This window comes from Schistocerca gregaria, chromosome 1, assembly GCF_023897955.1.
Source record: "Schistocerca gregaria isolate iqSchGreg1 chromosome 1, iqSchGreg1.2, whole genome shotgun sequence".
Taxonomy (NCBI): Eukaryota; Metazoa; Arthropoda; class Insecta; order Orthoptera; family Acrididae; genus Schistocerca; species Schistocerca gregaria.
The window spans coordinates 853,798,205-853,825,093 of record NC_064920.1 but is presented as its reverse complement, the minus strand read 5'-3'; the positions used below and the strand labels follow the sequence as shown (position 1 = coordinate 853,825,093).

The window sequence follows — 26,889 nt, the reverse complement described above, 5'->3', positions numbered from 1 at the left end:
ACTCTACCATGTATGAGACAGGCGAAATGCTCTAAGACTTCAAGAAGAATATAATAATTCCAATCCAAAATAAAGCAGGTGTTGACATGCGAAAATTACCAAACTATCAGTTTAATAAGTCAAAGCTGCAAACTACTAACGCAGATTCTTTACAGGCGAATGGAAAAACTGGTAGAAGTCGACCTCGGGGGCAGATCAGTTTGAATTCCATAGAAATGTTGGAACACGTGAGGCAATACTGATCCTACGACTTATCTTAGAAGAAAAATTAAGGAAAGGCAAGCCTACGTTTCTAGCATTTGTAGACTTAGAGAAAGCTTTTGACAATGTTGATTGGAATACTCTCTTCCAAATTCTGAAGGTGGCAGGGGTAAAATACAGGGAGCGAAAGGCTATTTACAATTTGTACAGAAACCAGACGGCAGTTATAAGAGTCGAGGGGTATGAAAGGGAAGCAGTGTTTGGGAAGGGAGTGAGACAGGTTTGTAGCCTATCCCCGATGTTATTCAATCTGTATATTGAGCTTGAGCATGCAATAAAGGAAACAAAAGAAAAATTCGGAGTAGGTATTAAAATCCATGGAGAAGAAATAAAAACTTTGAGGTTCGCTGATGATATTGTAATTCTGCCAGAGACAGCAAGGGACTTGGAAGAGCAGCTGAACGGAATGGACAGTGTCTTGAAAGAAGGATATAAGATGAACATCAACAAAAGCAAAATGAGGGTAATGGAATGTAGTCGAATTAAATCTGGTGATGCTGAGGGAATTAGATTAGGAAATGAGACACTTAAAGAAGTAAAGGAGTTTTGCTATTTGGGGAGCAAAATAACTGATGATGGTCAAAGTAGGGAGGATATAAAATGTAGACTGGCATTGGCAAGGAAAGCGTTTCTTAAGAAGAGAAATTTGTTAACATCGAGTATAGATTAAAATTTCAGGAAGTGGTTTTTGAAAGTATTTGTATGGAATGTAGCAACATATGGAAGTGAAACATGGATGATAAATAGCTTAAACAAAAAGAGAATAGAAGCTTTCAAAATGTGGTGTTGCAGAAGAATGCTGAAGATTAGATGGGTAGATCACATAACTAATTAGGAGGTATTGAATAGAATTGGGGAGAAGAGGAGCTTGTGGCACAACTTGACTAGAAGAAGAGATCAGTTGGTAGGACATGTTCTGAGACATGAAGGGATCACCAATTCAGTATTGGAGGACAGCGTGGAGGGTAAAAATCATAGAGGGAGACCAAGAGATGAATACACTAAGCAGATTCAGAAGGATGTAGGCTGCAGTAGGTACTGGGAGATGAAGAAGCTTGCACAGGATAGAGTAGCATGGAGAGCTGCATCAAATCAGTCTCAGGACTGAAGACCACAACAACAACATGGTAAATCATATATACTTTAGTTAACTATGTAGCATGGTTTTGCATACTGATATGTAAATCACAGGTGATAATTGAAACGTAGGCAGTGGATGTTAATGTGAGAATATGAATGAGAATATTAGTTAAACACATTATTAATTCCATAATATTTATGAGTAAAAGAATGAAATTCAACCAAGCTACAAATTCAAATTTATCAGTTGAACACCTACTAAAAAGCTGTACTAGAAGAATAGTTATGCTCTTCTCATGATTGTATGATAGCCATTTCTATTAGCACATGACATAAACTCGCAGAGTATAATATGTTGAATGAAACTTGAAAAAATTGGTTTACCTCCTACACTGTTTCCCCAGGCCAGGATTGATAATCCAATTGTAGCTTCTGATATTCTGAAAACAACTCCAACACAATGTAGAATGCTTATGACCTCTCCAGCAATGCGAAAAACTATTATCATTGCACTTATAAAGCCGAGAATTGCAAAAATCTGAAAATAAATTAAAATTACATAAGTAAAACAATAGAACTGTACAATGTTTATGGTCTGTCATTTAGATTTTATGAAATCATACCTTTGTCTTTGTCGGCTGACACATTACTGTATGTAAAGTGGATGTGTCTCTTATCTTCTAATTATTACTACTGTCTTTGCTTTAATAACAGTTCCACTTGACCTTTATTTAAGTCAGTAGTAGAGAAATACTTGTAAACTTATACTTTGCAATTTATTTTGATGGATTATAAAATAAATAGCATTTTTTAGAGAAATTACAAAAACGAGAGTGGTATAGTCAAAGATTAATAATAATAATAATAATAATAATAAAATCTGTCTATACCGTGAAGAACCAATATAAGGCAGAAATGCTAGAAAGCATCAGGAATTCACACAGTCCATACTGTTACAAATACCAGTAGTAACACTCACATCTTTCTGCCCAACTGATGTCAGGTAAACATTCTTAGGAAGGGACCTGGGAAAGGATGGTGTGGCCAAGTTGTAGGTATGGAATTTCTGAAAGGTGATCAGGCAGTGGTGAGGTGGGCAGTGGAGAGGATCACAATTGGATGATGATATGAACTGGAAGAGGCAGGGTTCAGTGTTGGAATTAGCTTGGTTTGGTAGCAGGGATTTGTAGCAAGGAAGTGTTTCCATTGTAGGAATTGGGAGAAGGAGGGTAAGTCTTTGACAAGTCCAAGATGATTAAGTTTGAATTAACTTGTGATATTAATTAGAAAACTATTAGTGTGTCAGCCAAAACAATCTATAAAACCTGTAAGGAGTGCCCACATTGACTCAAACTATGATGAATAATTGATTGTTGAAATTCTGGGTTGCAGAAAATTTGATTATGAGTCAAGGCACCAATCTCAGTCATCATCATCATTATCATCATTTAAGACTGATTATGCCTTTCAGTGTTCAGTCTGGAGCATAGCCTTCAGAGTTAATGAAGCAACTTTGTCATTTATTATCCAGTTGGAAGTTAAGGACAAGTGCATTACACCTACAAGTGAATGGGAGACCAGAGCACATTCATTGGGCATTTTAACCTGCAATAAACCATCTGGACCATTTATATTCTCAAATTTATGATCCTATACTTTTTCTGATCTTATTTGAAATGTTTTAAACTCTGACTGTATTATAGTACATGTCATGTGAACACAATTAACCCCTATGATTAAAAACACAAATGTCATAAAATTACTGTACTACAAAAAGATAATTTTTTTTATTGTTCTATTGTGCTGTTGAGTGAATTTCATTTTTTGCAAAATTATTTTTGATTTAATGTTCTATGTTTTGTTCTTAATATGACTATATCTTTACTGATGTACTTTGGAATGATGTTAACATTGGGAGAGCTGTTTTTTTGGTGAGTAGGAAGGAAGGAGGGATGTAAAGATTTTCCTGTTGTGCTCAGTTGCTGGACAAAGTGAAAATTCAAGTTGCATACAAATGGAATGTATTTCGCTGAGTGAGCATCTAGGACTATTGAACATGAAAATTACATATGAATCAATTCATCATCTATGTTATTCAAGAAACACATCCAGACCTACAAGAGAATCTGAGTTCCAGACAGGAGGAAATCAAGCAATGAATTGAAGGAGATCCCCAAAAAACAAGATAAGTATTTTTTCTTTAAAAGTACCACTAGAGCCGACCAATATTTTTTACTCCATAAACATTTATTATAATTGACAGTCATCCAAATGTGCATAACAAAGGAGGTCATTAAACTGGCGCCATCATGACCAGTATACTTGTAATTTGGATTTTTGAGTGTGTTTATGTTTCAGGTGACCAAAAAGCATAAAATTGTGTTGCAAAGTGGAATGATTTTAAATGAAATATACTTTGACATAGTATACGTGGAGAAGTTCTGGAATGATGCAACACTATGGATAAACATGGTTGTAAAGGTTGAAGCATTGTTGGTAAAGTTGATGCCACCTACCCAACCCAAGACAATAGTAAGCTAAGTACCAATTAAAATATTTATTTTTGTATTTTCTCTGTGCAGTGTTGTGCGAAAATTTTGACTTTTTGTTAGCATTGATAATTTATGAACAAATTAAACAGGACATATCCGATAATTACATGTTTTAAGATGTATTAGACAATAGTCATTCAAGACAGTTAAATGAAATCAGTGTAGACTTGAGAGTTTTATATTTTAGTGTTTTAGATTTAAGTCCAGATCATGAGAAAGAAGTACAGTCGCATGAAAGTAAAACAATGCTGAGTGAAAAACCCAGACAGTTAACTTTTCAAGACATGTTTACTGAATTAATGACAGCAATTGGAAAAAATAGTGAAAAAGTTGGAAACTGTCATTTATGGAAAAATATAGTGAAAACTTGGGAAAAAACTTGCATCAATGGAAAAAATAGAGAAAAACTTGTTAAGTCAATAGCCTCAGAATGTAATCTCATTAAAGCAATGCTTAATGCACAAATTTCAAACATTAAAAAAGACTTAGTTGATGTGCGTTATCCAGCGAAAGCTATAGATGAACGTGTGAAAGAAGTTGAGTGAAGGGTAGAGGTTTCAGAATCAAAAATACAATCATTAGAGACAAAAATAGGGAAAGTATACAATGATCTCAGATCTGAAATAGGTGTTGTTGAAGTTAGATGTAAAGATGTTGTTGGAGACACTAGTAAACTTTTATAAATACATTAAATGAAAAATGGACAGTGTTGCCACAGATGTAGATGAAAAAGTTCAGAAGATAGCTGGGATAACAGACTCAAATGTGTCAGACTTACATGATGATGACACTATTATCAATAAACAAGTACAACAGCTACAAGACGGGGCTTATCTAAAAACATTATGTAATGTAGGGCACCCAAGCTTTTCTACTATGGCAGTAAAGTGTTTCCCTGGGTACAAGTTTTTTCATCCAGTTGATTTTATACAACACTGTTGTGATAGTTTTCTCCTGGTATGAGTCATGAATAAAAAATTTATTAAAGTTTATTAAAGGATCATTAGACGGGGAAGCCTTGTCATGGGCCAACCAACTTGACTCTACAATTTATCAGCAGATTAATTTCAAAAGTGTTTCTTGAAAGTGTTTTGGTCTGATACTGAACAGTCAAGGATAAAGAGTGTGTTTTTTAAGTCCAATGTACAGGGAACAGAGAGGGGGTATGAAAGAGTTTTGGAAAGACCAGATCGTGAAACTTGCACATTTAGTTAAACCTTGTGATGAATTAATTAAATAGGTGCACTTAAGGCTGCCAGATGCAGAATTCTACAAAGTACACAAAGGTATACTGTTTTGTAGAACCCAAGAAGACTCAGATATTTGGAAATTATGCTGGCCACAACAATTTATTGAAAAATTAGTTAGTTATACTCATGAAAGCTACAGACATTTTGGTGCACAAAAATGTTTACAAAAATTACAACAAAATGTTCATTTTTATAGTATGCCAGAACATATTGAGAAAATTATGCTAGGTCTGACAAATACCAAAGAGTAAAGGTGAGCAACCAAACTAGTCAAGGTTTGATGCAGAATATTTTACCTGAAAAATCGTTAAGTCTCATGACTGTCGATCTTTATCAACCCTCACCACATCAAAAGAAGGATACAATTACGTTATGGTGATTGTAGACATTTTCTCAAAATTCATTAAACTCTACCCTATTAGGAAAGCCACTAGCCATGCAATTGGATTTACAGTTGAAAACAAGTATATCCCTAGAGTAGGTAAACCTGAAGCCATTTTATCAGATAATGGGTCACAATTCATTGCAAATAATTGGAGATATATGATTTAAACAACAAAAATTAAACACATTTTAATATCTGCCTATAATCTGTCTAGTAGCCTAGAAGAGAGCTATAAACATACATCCTGTATTGAACACATTGAAGATTTGGAAGATGTCACAAATAGTTTACATCACTCAACTACTGGTTTTCCCCCTTTTGAAGTTATGTTTAACAGGGAACCACCAAATTTCATAAATGAATCCATAGATTTCCCAACCTGTACACCCATTTTGCCCCAGGAGACAGAAGAAATTGTTAGAACCATAATGAAGAAACAAGGTGATGCTAGGAAAGAGGGGCATGACAACAAAGTAAAAACCACTCAGATGAATCTTGGTGACTTGGTTGTTGTTAAGACTCATTAATGATCCAAATTACTCACTTTTGAACTACAGAAATTCTTCCATATTTACATTGGACCCTTTGAAGAAGCTGGAATCCCACAATCCAATGCTTACAGTCTGGTATACCATAAGCCCAGAAAACTCCTAGGTTTGAGAAATATTACTAGTTTGAAACCTTACATCCAAAAAACTTAGTTTTCAAAATTTTCAGAAGACAAGTAGGGTTTCCCAAGATCTGTCTGGGACACTTCAGTGGCGATGTCACTTACTCTTCTTCTTGCCATGTCATTAGTTAGGTAGTATCTTCAACTGTCTTAGATTCTGGATAATATATGGTTAACATTTTGAGAGAGTGACATATATAATTTGAGCAGAAGTATTGGTGAACAGTAATCTTTGAGAGTAAACAAAAACATAAAAGCTATACAGTACTGCTTATGTAGAATTCAGAGAGTTAACTCATATTTGATAAGTAATGCAGGGGAATGATTTTCTATTTGTAGTGAAAAAATGAGTTTTTTGATTAAACCAAAAAGATAAGTTAATGGAAATTTACAAATTTTTACAAGTATATCAAATTAGTTGAACACCCTCAGTAGCTCGTACACATGAAAGTGTAAAAGGTTGTATAATTGGAGGAGAAATGAGATTAGTACATAGTGTACACACAATTTTTGGTAAATCTTGAGGAACTACGCACATCAAAAATAGTTTTACATCACCTTGGCACTGAGAGTTCTGGAAATTGTACAGAAAATTGGAATAGGGATCAACATAAACATCATTTCTGCCATTTTTATTGCTCTTGAAAACCACACATTGCATGTTGTACCACCATACAGTGAGACTTTCAGAGGTGGTGGTCCAGACTGTTGTACACACTGTACCCAGCAGCATGTCCTCTTGCATGGAGGCAAGCCTGTATTTGTCATGGCAAACTATCCACGAGTTCATCAAGGCACTGTTGGTCCAGATTGTCCCACGGCGATTCAGTGTAGATTCCTCAGAAAGGTTGGTGGGTCACATTGTCTAAAACAGCCCTTTTCAATCTATCCCCATTCAATCTATGTTCAATAGAGTGCATGTCTGGAGAATCTGCTGGCCGATCTAGTTGAGCGATGTCGTTGTCCCGAAGAAGTCATTCACGAGATGTGCATGATGGGGGTGCAAGATGTCGTCCATGAGGACAAATACCTCCCCAATTTCCTGCTGATATGGTTGCACTATTGATTGGAGAATGGCATTCACGTTTCATACAGCCATATGGCGCCTTTCATTACCACCAGCTGCATACGTCAGCCTCACATAATGCCACCCCAAAACAGCAAGGACCTCCACCTTGTTACACTCACTGGACAGTGTGTATAAGGCATTCAGCCTGACCGGAATGCCTCCAAACACGTCTCTGGTGATTGTGTGGTTGAAGGCATATGCAATACTCATTGGTGAAGAGAACGTGATGCCAGTCCTCAACAGCCCATTTGGTATGTTGTTGGACCCATCTGTACTGTGCTGCATGGTGTCATGGTTGCGAAGATGGACCTTGCTACAGATATCGAAAGTGAAGCTGCACATCATGCAGCCAACTGCACACAGTTTGAGCTGTAACACGACGTCCTGTGGCTGCACAAAAAGCATTATTCTACATGGTGGTGTTACTGTCAGGGTTCCTCAGACCCATAATTCATAAGCAGCGGTCACCCACTGCAGTAGTAGCCCTTGGGCAACCTGAACGAGGCACCTCACTGACAGTTCCTGCTCTCTGTGTCTTGTCCATGACCAAACAGCATCTCTATGGTTCACTCTGAGATGCCTGGGCAATTCCCTTTTTGAGAGCCCTTCCTGGCACAAATTTACAATGCTTACATGATCAAACTGTGGTACTGACTGTCTAGGCATGGTTGAACTACAGACAACAAGAGCTGTGCACCTCCTACCTGGTGGAATGACTGAAACTGATGGACTGTTGGAACCCCTCCATCCAATAGGCGCTGTTCATACATGGTTGTTTACATCTTTGGGTGGGTTAAGTGACATCTCTGAACAGTCGAAGGGACTGTGTCTGTGATACAATATCCTCAGTCAATGTCTATCTTCAGGAGTTCTGGGAACCGGGGGGATGCAAAACTTTGTTTTTATGTGTGTATGTGGTACATAGAGATATCAGTAGATGAGTACACCTGAGTTATTCAGTGTCATGCACTAGTTTTCAAAGTGTTTATCTAATGTAACAAGTGAAAGCACAGTTGCCTAGTGAAGTGTATATGAAAGTGGTTGCAGGGAGTGTTATCTTTCTGACCCTTACATTGAAGTAATATGATTGTATACAGTAATGAGTTGTGCAAGCAATGCAATGATTACATACAATAAAGTATTAAAATGTGTAAATAGTACAATGTCTAATCACAGCGTGTAGGCTTTCACGGCCGGTGTCTTCAGTAAAAATTCTGGGCTAAGAGGTAGAAACACTTCTCCCTGACGTTTTATTGCCAGCTGCGGGCAACATAATCCTAACACACCTCAGATGATGTTGCCCGCAGCTGGCAATGAAACATCAGGGAGAAGTATTTCTACTATTGGACCACGGCCTCTTAGCCCGGAAGTTTTAATTACTGGAGTGCAATGTCTGTTTCTGTTGTCAGAGAAAAATCTGTACTAATTGTGAGATCTGCTGATGTGTGGTGTTATTTCATGAGGTTAATCTATTGTGTAATATGATGCAGGTGATTTTTCTTAGGTGATTATTATTATTATGGAGTATTTAGTGGAATAATGAGGTGATATTATGAGTATATGACATAAAGTTGATGCAATGAGGAGATATTTGATGTATTTAGTGATGTATTGATGTATTCTGACATAATTAGGAGAGTGATGCTAGGTATGGACTGGTTAGGAACCTGTATTTTCTTACTGTGGACAAAGTTTATGAAAGACACACATAGTCAGCAAGGTTTTTAATGCAAGCAATTTTTGATTTGAAGTAACAGATGCAAGTAAATACTCCGCTATACTTATGCAGAAAAGTTGATCCTATGTGAAGTATGACATCTTATGTAATTAGATAACACATCAGTAATCCACAGACTGTTGGTGAAACTTTCTGGCAGATTAAAACTGTGTGCCCGACCGAGACTCGAACTCGGGACCTTTGCCTTTCGCGGGCAAGTGCTCTACCATCTGAGCTACCGAAGCACGACTCACGCCGCGTCCTCGCCTCTCATTCTGGCACCTTGTTGGTAATTGATGTGAAGAACATGGCACTTGAAAATAGGAAGTAAACTGGAGAATGTTTTTAGTGAATTAACAACTGTATCTATACATCACTGCATACTTGTACATTGTTGAAAGGTAATGGGAAGTGAAAACTGTTTATTTCTGAACTTATGAAACTTTTTATACTTACACTGGACCATATAAGGTAAGTCAGGATGACACATTTGAACACTTGATGGTTGATGTATTTAGCACTCAAAAGGCTATATGAACTGAGCTACTTCTGTATAATACTTGTATACTATTGTATACTACTTATTGTAACTTGAGACCTGTAACTGTTTTGTTACTGTTTCTAAAAATCTAATTAGTTATTTTGTTACTTTTCTGAAAACCTGATGAGGCATTTATTAAGTTTTTGAAACTTTGTATCCTTGATGGGAGACGCTATATTGAATTTGTCTTGTGTTCGATGTGTACAAAGTGTTACAACCATACAGTGATTTATTGAAACATGTAATGATCAACATTTATCTGTACAGAAATTCCAGTTTTTGAGTGTTTCAGCAAAACGATATCCCACACAATGACTTTTAAATATCTTAGTGCTATTCATGGAACATTGCTACACACCATATAGCGGAGATGCTGAGTCACAGATAGGCACACAAAAAGATTTTCATGCTTAAAACTTTCAGCCAATGGCCTTTGTCAACAATAGTCACACATACATACACACAGACTCACGCAAATGTAACTCACACACACACACACACACACACACACACATCCATCCTGGATTTTGCATTGTTTGATCTTAGTACTATTACATATTTTCTTTGATGTTTTGATATTTATGTAACCATCTATGAGTATGAGGGTGATTCTTGAAAGATACTAACAGGTACAAGGAGTACTTTCCCATTGAATACTATACTCACATTCCATAAGCACTGCATAACATTTTATCGTTTTTGTAAATACCTTGAAGATGCTTTCTGATAACTAGTGATATATGTATACTGGTCTTTGTCTTGGAGCTACTTGTAAATAGTGAAGAATGCATCATGCAATTTTAAATTGATGTCTATGACACAGAACTCTTAAACAAACAAATCCTATTTTCACCAAAGTGTGTAAAAAATATCGGGAGAGTTACTGAAATCTATGGGCACTTGTTCCCAAAAATTATATATACAATTTCATTTGTGTAGAGTATATAATCTTGCATATTACCTAAGTGCACATTTTCCAATTCTATCTGACTTTAAGTGAATTTTCAACTAGAAATGATAACTAAATTTCATACAACCCCATGATCTGTGGAGGACATTTTCATTTTTGTATTTAAATTTTACATTACTCGTTCTATGGACATTCACCATAGTGCTTATAAATATAGGTTATTTCACTGATGTTGTATAGTATCCTCACCAATGAGTTGAACCAAATTGACAGTGAACTTAGCTGTGTGCTTTAACACACTACATGGTATACTAAACTGGACTTGAACTTAAATTGTTATAAAGAACTTTTAGTTGTGTGAAAGATTTTTCCATTTGCTATTCCAGACTGAAGTTGTGCCATGTTAGCACACTGGACTTATATTTGAACTACTATACACATAATCTAATATCCTGGAACTGAGTAGCACACAGAACTTTACTAAATGCTTTGACATTTTAGTAGTACCTGTGCTGCACACAGTATTTCATAAACTACTGACAATGTAAAATGGTACTGTAGACCATAGTAGTGCCAAAAAGACACAGAGGACTTGCTTCTGAGATATGGCAACGCATTTTTTGTAGTGAAATTGGTATCATAATCTACAATATTGCAAGTGATATCACATTTTTACAGTTATGATGAAAGTAACAGAAAAGTTTGTTTTCAAAATTGGTTTAACTTTTCAGAAATTGAGTAACTTTAGGAAGTCAAGTGTATAAGGGAACAAATCATTTATCTTATTATTTTCTGCATCCAAGTTCAAATTTACTGATTGTTGAGCATTAGTTTAGTCTTGTTACCCTTAATGCATTAATATTTGCTTTACAGTTTTGTCTAAGTTTTTTTGACATTGCTGATTAGTATTTGTACAAAATCAAACAACATAATTACATGTGACAAAATCTAAAATTTTTTTGTTAGAAGTAACCTTTTTCAATTTTTTTTCAAGATTGCAACTTTGTCATTTATTATCCAATTGTAAGTTAAGGACAAGTGCATTACACCTAAAAGTTAATGAGAGACCAGAGCACATTCATTGGACATTGTAATGTGCAATAAGCTGTTTGGACCATGTATATTCTCAAATTTATGATCTTATCCATTTTGCGATCTTATTTGAAAGTTTTTAAACCCTGACTGTATAGTAGTATATTTTGTGCTAACACAATTAACCCCTGTGACAAAAAAATTCATAGAATCACTGTACTACAAAAAGGTAAATTTTTTGTTACGTGAATATATATTATCATAATTGTTTTATAGTGCTGTTGAGTAAATTTCATTTTCTGTAAATTATTTTTGATTTAATGTTCTATGTTTCAATCTTAATATGACTATGTCTTTACTGATGTACTTTGGAATGATGTTAACGGGGGTGAGGTCTTTTTTTTTTTTCTGGCGGGAAGGAAGGAAGGAGGGACGTAAAGTTTTTCTGTTGTGCTCAGTATTTGGACAAAGTGTAAATTCAAGTTGTTTACAAATGGAATATATTTTTCTGATAAACACTGTAACTGATGGCAGTAAAGAATCTAGGACTATTAAATATGAAAATTACATACAAATCAGTTTGTTGTCTATGTTATTCAAGAAACACATCAATCTATTAGGTTTCCAGACCTACAAGAGAATCAGGGTTCAAGACAAAAGAAATTCAAGCAATGGATTGAAGGAGAGCCTCAAAAAACAAGATGAGTATTTTTTCTTTAAAACTACCACTAGGCCTGGCCAATATTTTTTACTCTGTTGTTGTTGTTGTCTTCAGTCCTGAGACTGGTTTGATGCAGCTCTCCATGCTACTCTATCCTGTGCAAGCTGCTTCATTTCCCAGTACCTACTGCAACCTATATCCTTCTGAATCTGCTTAGTGTACTCATCTCTCGGTCTCCCTCTACGATTTTTACCCTCCACGCTGCCCTCCAATGCTAAATTTGTGATCCCTTGATGCCTCAAAACATGTCCTACCAACCGATCCCTTCTTCTAGTCAAGTTGTGCCACAAACTTCTCTTCTCCCCAATCCTATTCAATACCTCCTCATTAGTTACGTGATCTATCCACCTTATCTTCAGTATTCTTCTGTAGCACCACATTTCGAAAGCTTCTATTCTCTTCTTGTCCAAACTAGTTATCGTCCATGTTTCACTTCCATACATGGCTACACTCCAAACAAATACTTTCAGAAACGACTTCCTGATACATAAATCGATATTCGATGTTAACAAATTTCTCTTCTTCAGAAACGCTTTCCTTGCCATTGCCAGTCTACATTTTATATCCTCTCTACTTCGACCATCATCAGTTATTTTACTTCCTAAATAGCAAAACTCCTTTACTACTTTAAGTGTCTCATTTCCTAATCTAATTCCCTCAGCATCACCCGATTTAATTTGACTACATTCCATTATTCTCGTTTTGCTTTTGTTAATGTTCATCTTATATCCTCCTTTCAAGACACTGTCCATTCCGTTCAACTGCTCTTCCAAGTCCTTTGCCGTCTCTGACAGAATTACAATGTCATCGGCGAACCTCAAAGTTTTTACTTCGTCTCCATGAATTTTAATACCTACTCCAAATTTTTCTTTTGTTTCCTTTACTGCTTGCTCAATATACAGATTGAATAACATCGGGGAAAGGCTACAACCCTGTCTCGCTCCTTTCCCAACCACTGCTTCCCTTTCATGCCCCTCGACTCTTATGACTGCCATCTGGTTTCTGTACAAATTATAAATAGCCTTTCGCTCCCTGTATTTTACCCCTGCCACCTTTAGAATTTGAAAAAGAGTATTCCAGTCAACATTGTCAAAAGCTTTCTCTAAGTCTACAAATGCTAGAAACGTAGGTTTACCTTTTCTTAATCTTTCTTCTAACATAAGTCATAAGGTCAGTATTGCCTCACGTGTTCCAACATTTCGACGGAATCCAAACTGATCCTCCCCGAGGTCTGCATCTACCAGTTTTTCCATTCATCTGTAAAGAATTCGCGTTAGTATTTTGCAGCCGTGGCTTATTAAACTGAAAGTTCGGTAATTTTCACATCTGTCAGCACCTGCTTTCTTTGGGATTGGAATTATTATATTCTTCTTGAAGTCTGAGGGTATTTCGCCTGTCTCATACATCTTGCTCACCAGCTGATAGAGTTTTGTCAGGACTGGTTGTTCCAAGGCCGTCAGTAGTTCTAATGGAATGTTGTCTACTCCGGGGGCCTTGTTTCGACTCAGGTCTTTCAGTGCTCTGTCAAACTCTTCACGCAGTATCGTATCTCCCATTTCGTCTTCATCTACATCCTGTTCCATTTCCATAATATTGTCCTCAAGTACATCGCCCTTGTATAAACCTTCTATATACTCCTTCCACCTTTCTGCCTTCCCTTCTTTGCTTAGAACTGGGCTGCCATCTGAGCTCTTGATATTCATACACGTGGTTCTCTTCTCTCTACAGGTCTCTTTAATTTTCCTGTAGGCAGTATCTATCTTACCCCTAGTGAGATAAGCTTCTACACCCTTACATTTGTCCTCTAGCCATCCCTGTTTAGCCATTTTGCACTTCCTGTCGATCTCATTTTTGAGACGTTTGTATTCCTTTTTGCCTGCTTCATTTACTTAATCTATGAACATTTATTACAATTAACAGTCATACAAATGTCCATAACAAAGGAGGTCATTAAAACATTATGGAAGATGTTAATCCATTTTGTAAATAGTCATCATAATGATTAGGAAACGCTATTAGCCAACATTATGGCTTTATATAATTCAAGTTTCATGTCAGTATGGGTCTATCACTGTAAAAGATAGCAGATGGCCAGAAAATGCCATCACTATTCAAGGTAGTGAAGCCCAAAGAAGGGAAGAATGGAAAATCAGTAAGGAGTTCCAAAAGAACTTTATGCAAGGTTGCAATGTTCTCTCCTTTTAAGGTGCGCACAAAATTTTTACTTTTTCTGATATTGCATGTGAGTGAACTTTGTAAAAGACCATCCTCATCTCTTGGCACTTTTGTTTCCTGGTCAGCAAATTGCTGAAGGTGGTTTGAAGCTGGAGTGCCAGAATTGCTGCAGTCTCACCAAAATGTTTGGCTGTAGTTCTTGAAGACTGTGAGGGTCCTTGTGATACACCTTAGACTTGGGGATTTCCCACACAAAATAATCACACACTGAAAAATCAGGTGACCTGCATGGTCATCTAGAGCCATAACCAGACTGACATCTGTTAACAGCTCTGTCAGAAGTTAAGATTGTATAAGTGTACTCCAAGGTTTAGCTGGCTTTATGGGCAGTTGCTCCATCCTGTTGGAAGTACTTAAAGGTCTTTTGCTTCACATACAATCATCACCACTCATTCAGGCCACTTTTATTTGCTCCACCCTGTACTTTTCTTGAAACATTCTTTGTATGTCATGCATACAACAGTTTTATTTCAAGAATTTGCATGTCAGTACCTTCATAAAATCAACATCGTCAATTCTATTTTCTGTTCCTATACTACATTGACTCCACTAATGGCCTCCTTATATAAAATATTATACTATTCAGCACACAAGTCTGAAACTACCTTTTTCATAAATGCAAAAAATCAATTATTCCCAGAATGATGATTTCTAAATAACGTAGGTAAATATGTCATCAGCCCTTAGTCAAAAAAAATTAGAATTTGAGATTAATCATACAAAGGGGATCTTTCATAATTCAGATGCAAGGATAAACAAAAAAAATTGTGGAAATATTTTTAGTATTGCTCCACATATGATATTTGTACCTTATGCAGGTGGCAGGGGTAAAATACAGGGAGCGAAAGGCTATTTACAATTTGTACAGAAACCAGATGGCAGTTATAAGAATGGAGGGGCATGAAAGGGAAGCAGTGGTTGGGAAGGGAGTGAGGCAGGGTTGTAGCCTATCCCCCATGTTATTCAATATGTATATTGAGCAAGCAGTGAAGGAAACAAAAGAAAAATTCAGAGTAGGTATGGAGAAGAAATAAAAACTTTGAGGTTTGCCAATGACATTGTAATTCTGTCAAAGACAGCAAAGGATTTGGAAGAACAGTTGAACAGAATGGACAGTGTCTTGAAAGAAGGATATAAGATGAACATCAACGAAAGCAAAACGAGGATAATGGACTGTAGTCAAATTAAGTCGGGTGATGCTGAGGGAATTGGGTTAGGAAATGAGACACTTAAAGTAGTAAAGGAGTTTTGCTATTTGGGGAGCAAAATAACTGATGATGGTCGAAGCAGAAAGGATATAAAATGTAGACTGGCAATGCCAAGGAAAGCATTTCTGAAGAAGAGAAATTTGTTAACATTGAGTATAGATTTAAGTGTAAGGAAGTCATTTCTGAAAGTATTTGTATGGAGTGTAGCCACGTATGGAAGTGAAACATGGACAATAAATAGTTTGGACAAGAAGAGAATAGAAGCTTTTGAAATGTGGTGCTACAGAAGAATGCTGAAGATTAGATGGGTAGATCACATAACGAATGAGGAAGTATTGAATAGGATTGGGGAGAAGAGAAGTTTGTGGCACAACTTGATTAGAACAAGGGACCGGTTGGTAGTACATATTATGTATCAAGGGATCAAGGGATCACCAATTTAGTATTGGAAGGCAGCGTGGAGGATAAAAATCATAGAGGGAGACCAAGAGATGAATACACTAAGCAGATTCAGAAGGATGTAGGTTGCGGTAGGTACTGGAATATGAAGAGGCTTGCGTAGGATAGAATAGCATGGAGAGCTGCATCAAACCAGTCCCAGGACTGAAGACTACAACAACAACAACATCAACCTTATGCAGACTATTACAGAGATCAAACAAAATTTTATTATTATTCAAGTGTTCTTAGGTTCAATTGAAAACAGTTTTCTATCGTCTTGCAAACATGAAGCTACAAAACTGGAAGATATTGATAAAATGTGTTTTACATTTTGATGAAATCACATTTGAGCCACTTGTCAGTGGAAAGCGAATCAAAAATATTTTTGCATGTTCTTGGAACTTTACTTATGCCATTTTTCAGCACACAAGTGAGATAAAGGGGCTTATTTCAATACAAGTCACTTTAAATTTTATTTTTTAGTAGTAGTCTATTTTTTAAGCAACCATGTGTTGTGTATTCAACTAATTTGATCTTACTATTTTTTTTTCTACTCTCTAAATGGCAGAGAAGCAGAGTTGTAATAGGCACAAAAAAAAAAGATTCACACAATTATAATGTTCATCCATTAAGGCCTTGGACAGCAATAGACAGACAGACACACACACACACACACACACACACACACACCCACACACACACACACACACACACACACACACACACACACACACAAATGCAACTTGCACACACATCTGCAGTCTCAGACAACTGAAAACACATTGCGAGTAGCAGCACCAGTGCATGATGGGAGTGGTGACTGGGTGGGAGTAGAAGGAGGCTGGGGCGGAGAGGGGGGGGATACTATGGTGGGGGTTGCGGGTAGCAGACAGTGAAGTGCTGCAGTTTAGACAGAGTGCAGGAGAGAAGGTGGTGAGGTGGTGGTGGGGGGGGGGGGGGGAGTAAGTAACAGAAAGGAGAGAAATAAAAAGAAATTAAAGACTGGGTGTGGTGGTGAAATGATGTCTGTGTAGTGCTGTAACGGGAACAGGGAGGGGGGGGGGGGGTGGTGGATGGGAGAGGACAGTGACTAATGAAGGTTGAGGCCAGGAGTGTTACGGGAATGTAGGATGTATTGCAGATAAAGTTCCCACCTGCACAATTCAGAATCCTTCCCATAAACACCACCTTTACCACCTTTTCTGAATTGTGCAGATGGGAACTTTCCCTGCAATACATCCTACTTTTTATATCTCTCCTTTCCGCTACTTACTCCCCACCCACCCATGCCCCATCTTCTCTCCTGCACTGCAGCACTTCACTGTCTGCCACCCCCACTATACTATCCCTCCCCATCCCTGCCCCAGACTCCTCCTTACCCCCACCCAGTCACCACTCCCATCATGCACTGGTGCTGCTGCTCGCAGTGTGGTTTCAGTTGTGTGAGACTGCAGATGTGTGTGCAAGTTGTGTTTCCGTGAATATATGTGTGTGTGTGTGTGTGTGTGTGTGTGTGTGTGTGTGTGTGTGTGTCTACTGCTGACAAAGACCTTAATGGCCGAAAGATATAATTGTTTGAACGTGCCTACGCGACTCAGCATCTCCACTATATGGTGAGTAGCAACTTTCCTTCTCTTTTTGTTACATTGTATTCTGGATTTTCCACTCTTTGATTTTTTTTTCTTTTCTGTATGATCTATAATGACTTTTTCAACACTTTCTGGTACAAGAACCTTTACTAGTGGGCACTCACTCTGAAGTACACTAAATGTAATTTGGGTGCTATCTAAAGCCAAAGCTTCGGATAATTCTTGTTTTGTCAATTTTATATATGACAAGAGCCACTTGGCTTCAGCTAATCTAAGGTACCATTTTGTGACTTAACAAGTCCCACTCTTTCTGAAGAAGATATTTTTAGAAATATTGAAATCTAGGTCAAGGGCTAATAAACCTTTGTTTTGTAACTTGTTGGCTGATTTTTTTCAATCTCTTCAGATTTACACAATTGCTGTTTCGAATCCATGTTTACGATTTTGACATATTTTATGTATTATAGTAACCCAGTCCTCCTCTCTAATAAATCAAATTGAGACATGATGCAAAGGCCACAACTAAGAGAACAACCATAAAACATGGAAAAATTTAGGGAAAACAATGGAAATAACATATGGAAAGAGAAGAGTACATAACTAGGTTAATTTCTTCTTGTCTGTTCACAATACTGAACATGTGCATGCAGTTGCATCATGTAGACAACCAACAAACTTTTACAGAAACAAAGTGATTTTACAAATGTTATTCTATGTGAATATAGAGACAATTGATTCAATTTTTTACACATTTGTCAATTGTTCTTCAAAAAGTAATCAAAATCTAACTAACTGGAAACAGTTCTTTCAGAATCAGAAGAAAGGAGCTCCACTTTATATAACATATGATTTCTTTGTATTTAAACTGATTTTCATTGTAGAATAATTAAATAAGCACAAAACATGAATGTCATAATAACCTTATGCTTCTTATTGATAAAAAATATGAACAAAATTTTCAGTATGCATTGATATTAAGAGTTTTAATCAAAAAATTGTTACAAATGATAATACAGATTTTCTTTACCTTTTCTTAATATTTGTCATTATTATGAAAAGGATCGCTTGCTACTCACCATATACTAGATATGTGGAATCATAGACAGGCATAATGAAAAGACTGCTAGCAAGTAAACTTTCAGCCAAAATGCCTTCTTCTGACATAGACAACACACACACACACACACACACACACACACACACACACACACACACACACACACACATGACTACTGTGAGCCCTGTGAGCAACTGTGCATGATAGGAGAAGCAGTCTGGAAGGTGGGGGTAAGGTGGAGGCTCGGAGAGGGACTGATGGCAGTTTACTGGGGTGGAGATTGGGGGACAGTTAAGTGCTGCTTATGATGACATGGACAGAGGATGGGGCAGCTAGGTGCAGTCATAAGGTTAGATGAGAGGCAGGATGGAGGGTGGTGGGGTGGGAGAGAGGGCACATTGATGGAATTCAAGGTTGTGTAGTGCTGGAATGGGAATAGGGAAGGGGGCAGGTGGCTATAGGAACATGACTAAGAAAATTTGAGGATAAGAGGGTCACAGGAAAGTAGGTTATATTGCAGGGAGAGTTCCCCCCCTCCCCCCCCCCCCCCCCCCTTGCGCAGTTCAAATAAGTTGGTGTCGGTATGAAGGATGTAGATGCCACAGGCTGTGAAGCAGTCATTTAAATTAAGAACATAGTGCTGTGCAGCATGCTCAGCAATTGGGTGGTACAGTTGTTTCTAGGTCACAGTTTGTCAGTAGCCATTCATGTGGACAGATAGCACATCATTCGCCATGCTCAAGTAGAATGCAGCACAGTGGTTGCAGCTTAGCTTGTAGATCATATGACTGGTTTCACAAGTAGCCCTGTATTTGATGGAGTAAGTGATGCTTGTGACCAGACTGGAGTAGCTGGTAGTGGGAGCAAGTATGGGATAGGGCTTGCATCTAGGTCTATTACACTTATATAAGCCATCAGGCAAAAGGATGCATGTAGCACTTGAGTAAGACTGGATGAGGATATTGTGTAGGTTCGATGGATGATGGATGACCACTGTGGGAGGGGTGGGAAGGGTAGTGGGTAAGACAGTTCTCATTTCATTGAAAGCCTGTTGAGATGGAGGGGAGAGGAGTAAGGGTGCAAAATCCCTGGGGCTCAAGTGTCATGGGTGCCCAAATCTCTGAAGGATTCAGGTCTTTGAGGGTGATCTGTGTGCAAATATCAGACTGCAATTCTGAAATAAATTTTGTATCATATTGCATTTTAGAACATGTCCAAAGTGTTGCCAAGTCAGCAATGTTAAAATTACATCTTCAGTAACACAAGTTTGCACGTGGAAATTCCCTGTTACAGTGGCTCTTCTACAAATAAACAAGGAAACGTGTTCATCTAGCAAAATCCAATTCCTCAGTTCTTTCTTGTTAACAGCAGACAGCAACTGACAGTGCCAAAGTAAAGAATTACTATTAACTATGTCACCTCTGGGATTCCCCTTGCTGTTCCTAAAGTCACCATCTCAATGGACAACTGTCACCAGTTACCTGCACCCAGAGCAGGTGTAACACCTATGGTTTCATACACAGCAATACCAAGAGGTGAGAGCAACGTGCCTCAACCTTGTCTTGAGAGATTTGAGTTGGATATACTGATAGTGATTCATTTTACAACCTCTTGGCAGTTGTGTGTAGGTGTGCAAGAATGCAAGCCTATTTACATGATATTAACATCATGAACTCTAAACACAAGCCTGGGGCAATGAAGAGAAAAGAAAGAAAGAGAGCAAGGGAAAAAAGGGTCAGACAAACTTATTCAGCCTTGGATATGTTTCTACCCCTATGTGTAACAAAAATGAAAATGACGAAAATCACCCACCTGGTGTTCAAGCTGCACAAATGGAAAACGGTAAGGATGAATCTCTTACATGACTGTGGAATAATTACTATTTATTAATTTGTTAGTTTTTATAACTTTATTTCCTTCGGTGGACTGTTGTATAAAATTTTCATTTATAGCCACATGGTAACCAGTATACTATTTTTGCAGTGTCCAATGATAATGCAGGAAACAAAAGTCATACAACTGAATTTAATGAGAGCTGCACCAAAGCTGAATCATTAAAATACATTACTGATAAATCACTTTTTACTGTCTTGGGGTGGGTACAATTTGGCCTGCCCTTGATCAGTATTTGTCAGAGACCATTGTTGTTGAACAACTGAAAATGTATGCAAGCTAACAGTGGTTGGCACTGAATTATTACCAGTGTGTTGAGCCATTATACTGTGGCTGATGGTAAGTGACCATGATTAAAGAGCTACAATGCACTTTCGCAAAACACTGTTACTTCCATGCATCGGTTCTGGCAATAACAAATTATCAGTATGACATGTGAAGTGGCCAGAACTGACCAAGCATAGCAGTTGTTTGCAGATGGAACAAAGAGGTAAGCAGCACTGCCACCATAGGTAGTGGAATATTGCAGTGGAGGATCTCCCACAATGCTCACAACATTTTCAGCTCATCCTACTGTTTGATCACTTGCTGTGATATAAATTACACACTGGAGTAACAAGGTTTCATGCATGTGCAAAACAGTGATTTTCATATTCAGATGTTATAATTGTATGTAGAATTGAATAGGAAATGAAATTAAGGCCACAGCTCAAGGCCAAACAATAGGAAGTTCAAAGCATAATTATTACTGCAGTGCCACACAATGTCAGCTCATACTGACTGGTTGTAGTGGTGAAATTACTATAGCTGTTGAATGTAAACTGAAAAAAGTGGTGGTCAAAAACACCAGGCATAACATTTTGTGTCAGATCTTGTGCACTGAGGCAAAACTGAACTGAAGTAATTGTGCACCCTTGGCTGAACTGCCAAAACTGCACCCTCCCCTTTCTCCCCTCCTCAACCCCTTTGGAAAATAACTTTCTGCCATTTTGTCCAATCTCATTTGACAAGTTTAAATTTTGTGAGAAGGTATAATAAAAACAAAACACAGCAAAACTGATAGTTTATTGAGGTTTGGTATAAGAATGACAGTTAAATATGAGCAAAGTGATTAGCAAAATACATTTAAGTTTTTAGGTGCTTCAGTGTGTGTCAGAGTTCAGTTCACATTAGAATAAACCAAAATACCTTATACTAAGTGAGAACTACTTTCAGCATCCTTACGACACCAGATGCTTAAGCAATTCAGCTGATGACCAGTGGCAGCATGTACGTTTGTTTCCACTAGGGTGTAGCACAGACAAACAGAGTACAAGAACTAACGAGTCCCATAATGTTAGTAATCAGCCGCAAAAGGCTTATTCTTGAATAATTTTTTATTTACACCTCAGATCATATCAATTGAAACATGGGAGCAGTAAATTATTGGTTGAAGGGGCAAATAAATTTCATAATGTATCCTCTCCACCTCAGTTGGTAGAAATCACCAAAACTAGGGAGCCTTCAGTCAAATGGCATACTTGCTTCAGCACCATTTACAGATTTTTGAGATCCTACAATACCATAATGAAGCACTGGCAACAACTCTATTGTTGAACATGGACTAGCTGTGTAGGTAGTGTTGTGTGAACAGAGCACACTGTTGCCACTTGAACCTGGACATCTGTTGGATAGTAGCCATTTTTTATGCTGCTACTTGGACAGAATGACTTTGTAGAAATGACACTATGACAGCAATGTGCATTTACAGTCATAGGAGAGGGAAAGGCTTCTTCTCCTAGGCAGAGGATAAGCACACAAGGGTTACGAGAATTCACATATGTTTGTTGGTTAATTTTTAAAATGTGTTTCGCCCTTACTTTTTTTCAGTCAGTGTTTGCAACCCCCTGTGCCCACACCCTTGGTTCAGGCCTATCTTGCCACTTCCTTGGTACAGCCCTGCTCTGAAGTAAAAACTATTCCATGAATAGGAATGAGTAAGTTTTAAAAGTAAAACCATCTTCCCTACTTAAAGTGCACTCCGATCACATCAGCTGATGCTGATCACAGCTTTTTTATGTATAAAATCTTGTTGGCAAATAATCAGTGACCCATGAGAATGAGAATGAAATTGTAACAAGTTCATTCGAATACAGGTATCATGAACCATTATGATGATTTGCCAACTGTCTCTACCTCAAAACAGCAGTTTCATGATTGTCATTATCACAATTGTGTTTGTCAAATGTATATTTAATGTGCTTCATTGTTTGGCCACCTGTGGGACTAGCTGACACCTACGCTTTCTTCTTCTTCTTCTTCTTCTTCTTCTTCTCTCTCTCTCTCTCTCTCTCTCTCTCTCTCTCTCTCTCTCTCTCCCCCCCCCCCCCCTCTCTCTCTCTCTCTCTGTTCTTGGTTTGGGTAATATAGGCTACAATTTTGTTGCTGATTGCTACTAATTATCTGCTGTGTTTGAAGAATGAAAACATGGTCCAAGCAGGCTGTAATCTCTTTACTGTCAGTGCTATTAGCTAATTTTGACTGGCACTCATTTTCACAAGCTTCAAGTCATATTTGTGATGTGAAGCTTGAGGCTTTTGATAAGTGCTTGCAAATGACCAATGGTCAAAATTAGCTAATAGCACTGACAGTAAATAGATTACTGTCTGCTTGGACTCTTTTTTTGGTCTTAAAACATAATGAAGCTGTGGCCCCCCACAAAACAAAATTCTATCCACTGTGTATTATCAATGTTTATAAAGAACAATACACTAACTTCCCGAATGTTACAAATGCTGGGAATTATCTAATTCCAAGGAAAATTAAGTTTGGTTAAGCTGGTAGAGAGTGGCTGCAATATGTCCGATGTACAGATGTACGGCTAGTGCTATTGGCATGATGTATATTTATGAAAATCAGTGTTCCAGGTTAGGGTCAATGAATTAATTTCAAATGGAAAAGTGATTTGTGTTTAGACTCCATAAATATATGATTTAATATCAGTTAAAGTGGCCAGGTCCATACCTCAGTAAACTGTTGGTAAGTACATTGTCACTTCAACGTCTTTCAAAATTTTATCACTCCACTGGTAGGCCTTTGGGAGCAAGTACGCCAGTGGCAATGTAAGTGTAATTTGTAGAAAAACATTTAGCAAATACTTCATTTCAGTGTGCAGTTCTGTTGCTTCTGTTGCTTTACACATCCAAAACTTTTGTGCAGATAGTGGTTTGTGTGGTCACTGACAACAGTGGTTATGGACATGCATATGCAGTTTAATTTCACCAATATATGTGTAGTGGTATTCCATGCAGGTCAGTACCTATGCCATATTCCTTCTAATTTGAGACAAGTTAATGTGTGTATATAATCCATAACCACAAGTATAGTATCTGACCTACATTGTCAGATCTTGCAGTTTGACTGTTGTACAGAAGACGGAAAAATTGTTCATTTTGAGAGTTGCTTCCCATGCTCTAGGATTCATACACAAAATGCTTTTCTGCTGAACAATTCTTCAGTAGAATGAAATTACACAGGGATATATTTCATTTACACTAGGTTAAGGTGTACCGTCCTTTAAAAGGCTAGCAGGCACCTAGTAGTTGTTTTCTTCAATGAGAGGCTATGAGGTAGAATACAAAAAGCCAAATTATTAAATGCTTTGGAGAAACCAGAAGAAATTCCTGTGATTAGTCAGGGCAAGTCATGCCCATCCATTGGCATACGTGAACAGCTTTTGGCCAGTCATGATGCACTGGAACAAGGAAAATATCTGGACTGAATGCATTCCTGTGATCATGACCGGTTGTGATTGTTACTCAAACAAACCTAATTCAGCTCAAGAATAAGGTAAATTAAAAATATTACATACAATGCTCAAGACCCTTGTTTATGAAATATTTGTTAAACATTTACTATATGATAATTTTATAAAGTATTTTCATAAGATTTATGTCATTACTTAAAGTCATTTCTAGTGTTGTATGTTTTGACCATCCCTACTGTCTTGTTGCCCAGTGTTGAACTTACTGACGTCTCGAGTAAGTTAGTAATCTGGGTGGCTGGTCACATTTTCACAGCACTTGCACACTGAGATAGTGACACACTGCAGCAAGTGACAGGGGCAGTCGAATTTTAGTAACGGGTTCTGTTAATAATCTTTGAGAAATACATTCCATAAGTAAAATACTATTAATTGCTTATCTTTTTTCAGAAGTCCATAATCATCATTGTAATTCCATTAAGTACTTATAAATGTTAACATTTAAAAGTTTTCACATAGCTTTGTAGTAGTGAATTTTTATTTTTGCATGTCTTCACTGTGGTATTGTTCACCTCATATTAGCCAAGATTGGGTAGCACATTTATCTCACTACAACTAGTTTTATACAGTAGCCCCCCAAAAATTTTGAAAGCATAAAATGCTAAAAAAATTTGGTACGAAATAATAAAAATGGTTATCCCAGCAAATTTTGGAGTGCAAGAAATTAATATTCAACAGTTTATTCATTACATGATACATGCTTTTTTGACTCCCTTAACATCACCACTTCATTCAAATGAGGTCAAGATCAAAATTTCATTTCACTGAGCTTTTTTCTCATAAATTTTCAAATACATTTTCAAAGTGTGACCTTTTACCTATTCTATCGCTCTCAAATTGTCCACACACACACACACACACACACACACACATACACACACACACACACACACACAAATTCTAAAACTTTTAAAAAAACATTTCGAAACTGCTGGTCAGACTAGGTGCTGTGAAACCTATGTCAATGCGAAAGTAGTGCCAGACAGTACTACGAACAACTCTCTGTGCTGTGGTCCCCGAGCACCGTGTGTACCAGCGCAGTGTGCTGCCTGTGAGCACAAAACAGGGAGTAGTGGATGTGAACGAGGAGGCAAATTGTTAAACCAGATTGGCAAAAGTGTTGCCATCTACTGTCAGAGAGAAGAACACGGGGCCACCAGCCTGACAGCTCACAGTTTGAATTTAGTGGTTTACATTTAAAACGAAGAAAAAACAAAAAAACTTACATAAAAAATACACAAAATAAGCTAAAAGTGCGTTATGCATAGTAAAGGAGCATACTGAACAGGTCAGTACAGAACTGTGGTAGAATTGAGTGGAAGGTGTGATATAAAATTATTGTATAAACCGTAAACCACAATGAAACTTTCTTTTTACATGAGTGGCAAACAAGTTTTAAATTTAGTGGGAATATATAAGTGGAAATGTGGAAAAAAGTGCCACAGTCATCAGTTAAAAAAAGATACACATGTGCCGCTCCTATTTACAAGCTCCCGTTGCTGATCAACAAGGAAAGTAGTGAAACGTTCATTTTAAATGTAAACCACTAAATTCAAACTGTGAGTGGCCAGTCTTCCCTCTGTCAATAGATGGTAGCACTTTTGCCACTCTGGTTTACCAATTTGGTTCATCATACACAACTGCTACTCCCTGTTCTGTGCTCACAGGCAGCACACTGCACCTGGTACACATGGCACTCGGGGACCACAACACAGCGTAAGTGTTGTAATACCATCTGTATATTTCCCTGCCCAGGCAGTCATCTGTAATACTGTCTGGTGCTACATTCACATTCACAGCACCTAGCCCAGCCGATAGTTTCGAAATGTTTTTTAAAACTATATAATACTTCTTAGAAAAATTTTTGTTTTATTTTTTATGTGTGTTGCAGCATGTGGAAATTATCTCCCATCTTTTGCTATCTCCAGTATGATACCTGAAGATGGGCTTATAACAGTACGAAACCAGTCATAAGAAAGTAAAGAAATTTACAACTGAAGCAGTATTTTCAGCCTCTGCTATAATGCTAAGTTGCAGATGTTCTCCCAACAGAATCATTAATGTATATGGGATAAGCAAAAAGATGGTGCAGATAACAGCAATTTTATTGTATTAGCATGACAGTAGATCTTTTATTTACAGACGAATAGAAAAACTGGTAAAATCCAACCTTGTGGAAGATGAGTTTGGATTCCATAGAATGTTGGAACACGCGAGGCAATACTGACCCTACAAGTTATCTTAGAAGATAGATTAAGGAAAGGCAAACATATGTTTATAGCATTTGTAGACTTAGTTTTGACAATGTCATCTGGAATACCCCTCTTTCAAATTCTGAAGGTGGTGGTGGTGGTGAAATAGAGTGAGCAAAAGGCTATTTACAATTTATACAAAAACTGAGGGGCATGAAAGTGAAGCAGTGGCTGGGAAGGGTGTGAAACAGGATTGTAGCCTATCTCCAATGTTATTCAATTGG

General features: G+C 37.5%; 1 protein-coding gene across 1 annotated transcript in view; it reads right to left on the bottom strand.

Annotated features, from left to right (window-relative positions):
- The window catches only part of LOC126278136 (mitochondrial sodium/calcium exchanger protein-like), an 84,233-nt gene that overhangs the window by 35,636 nt on the left and 21,708 nt on the right, over window positions 1-26,889 (bottom strand). Inside the window, exon 3 of the mRNA XM_049978059.1 lies at window positions 1,726-1,879. Within this exon, the coding sequence (XP_049834016.1) occupies window positions 1,726-1,879 (154 nt within the window). The remainder of the gene's footprint in view (window positions 1-1,725; window positions 1,880-26,889) is intronic.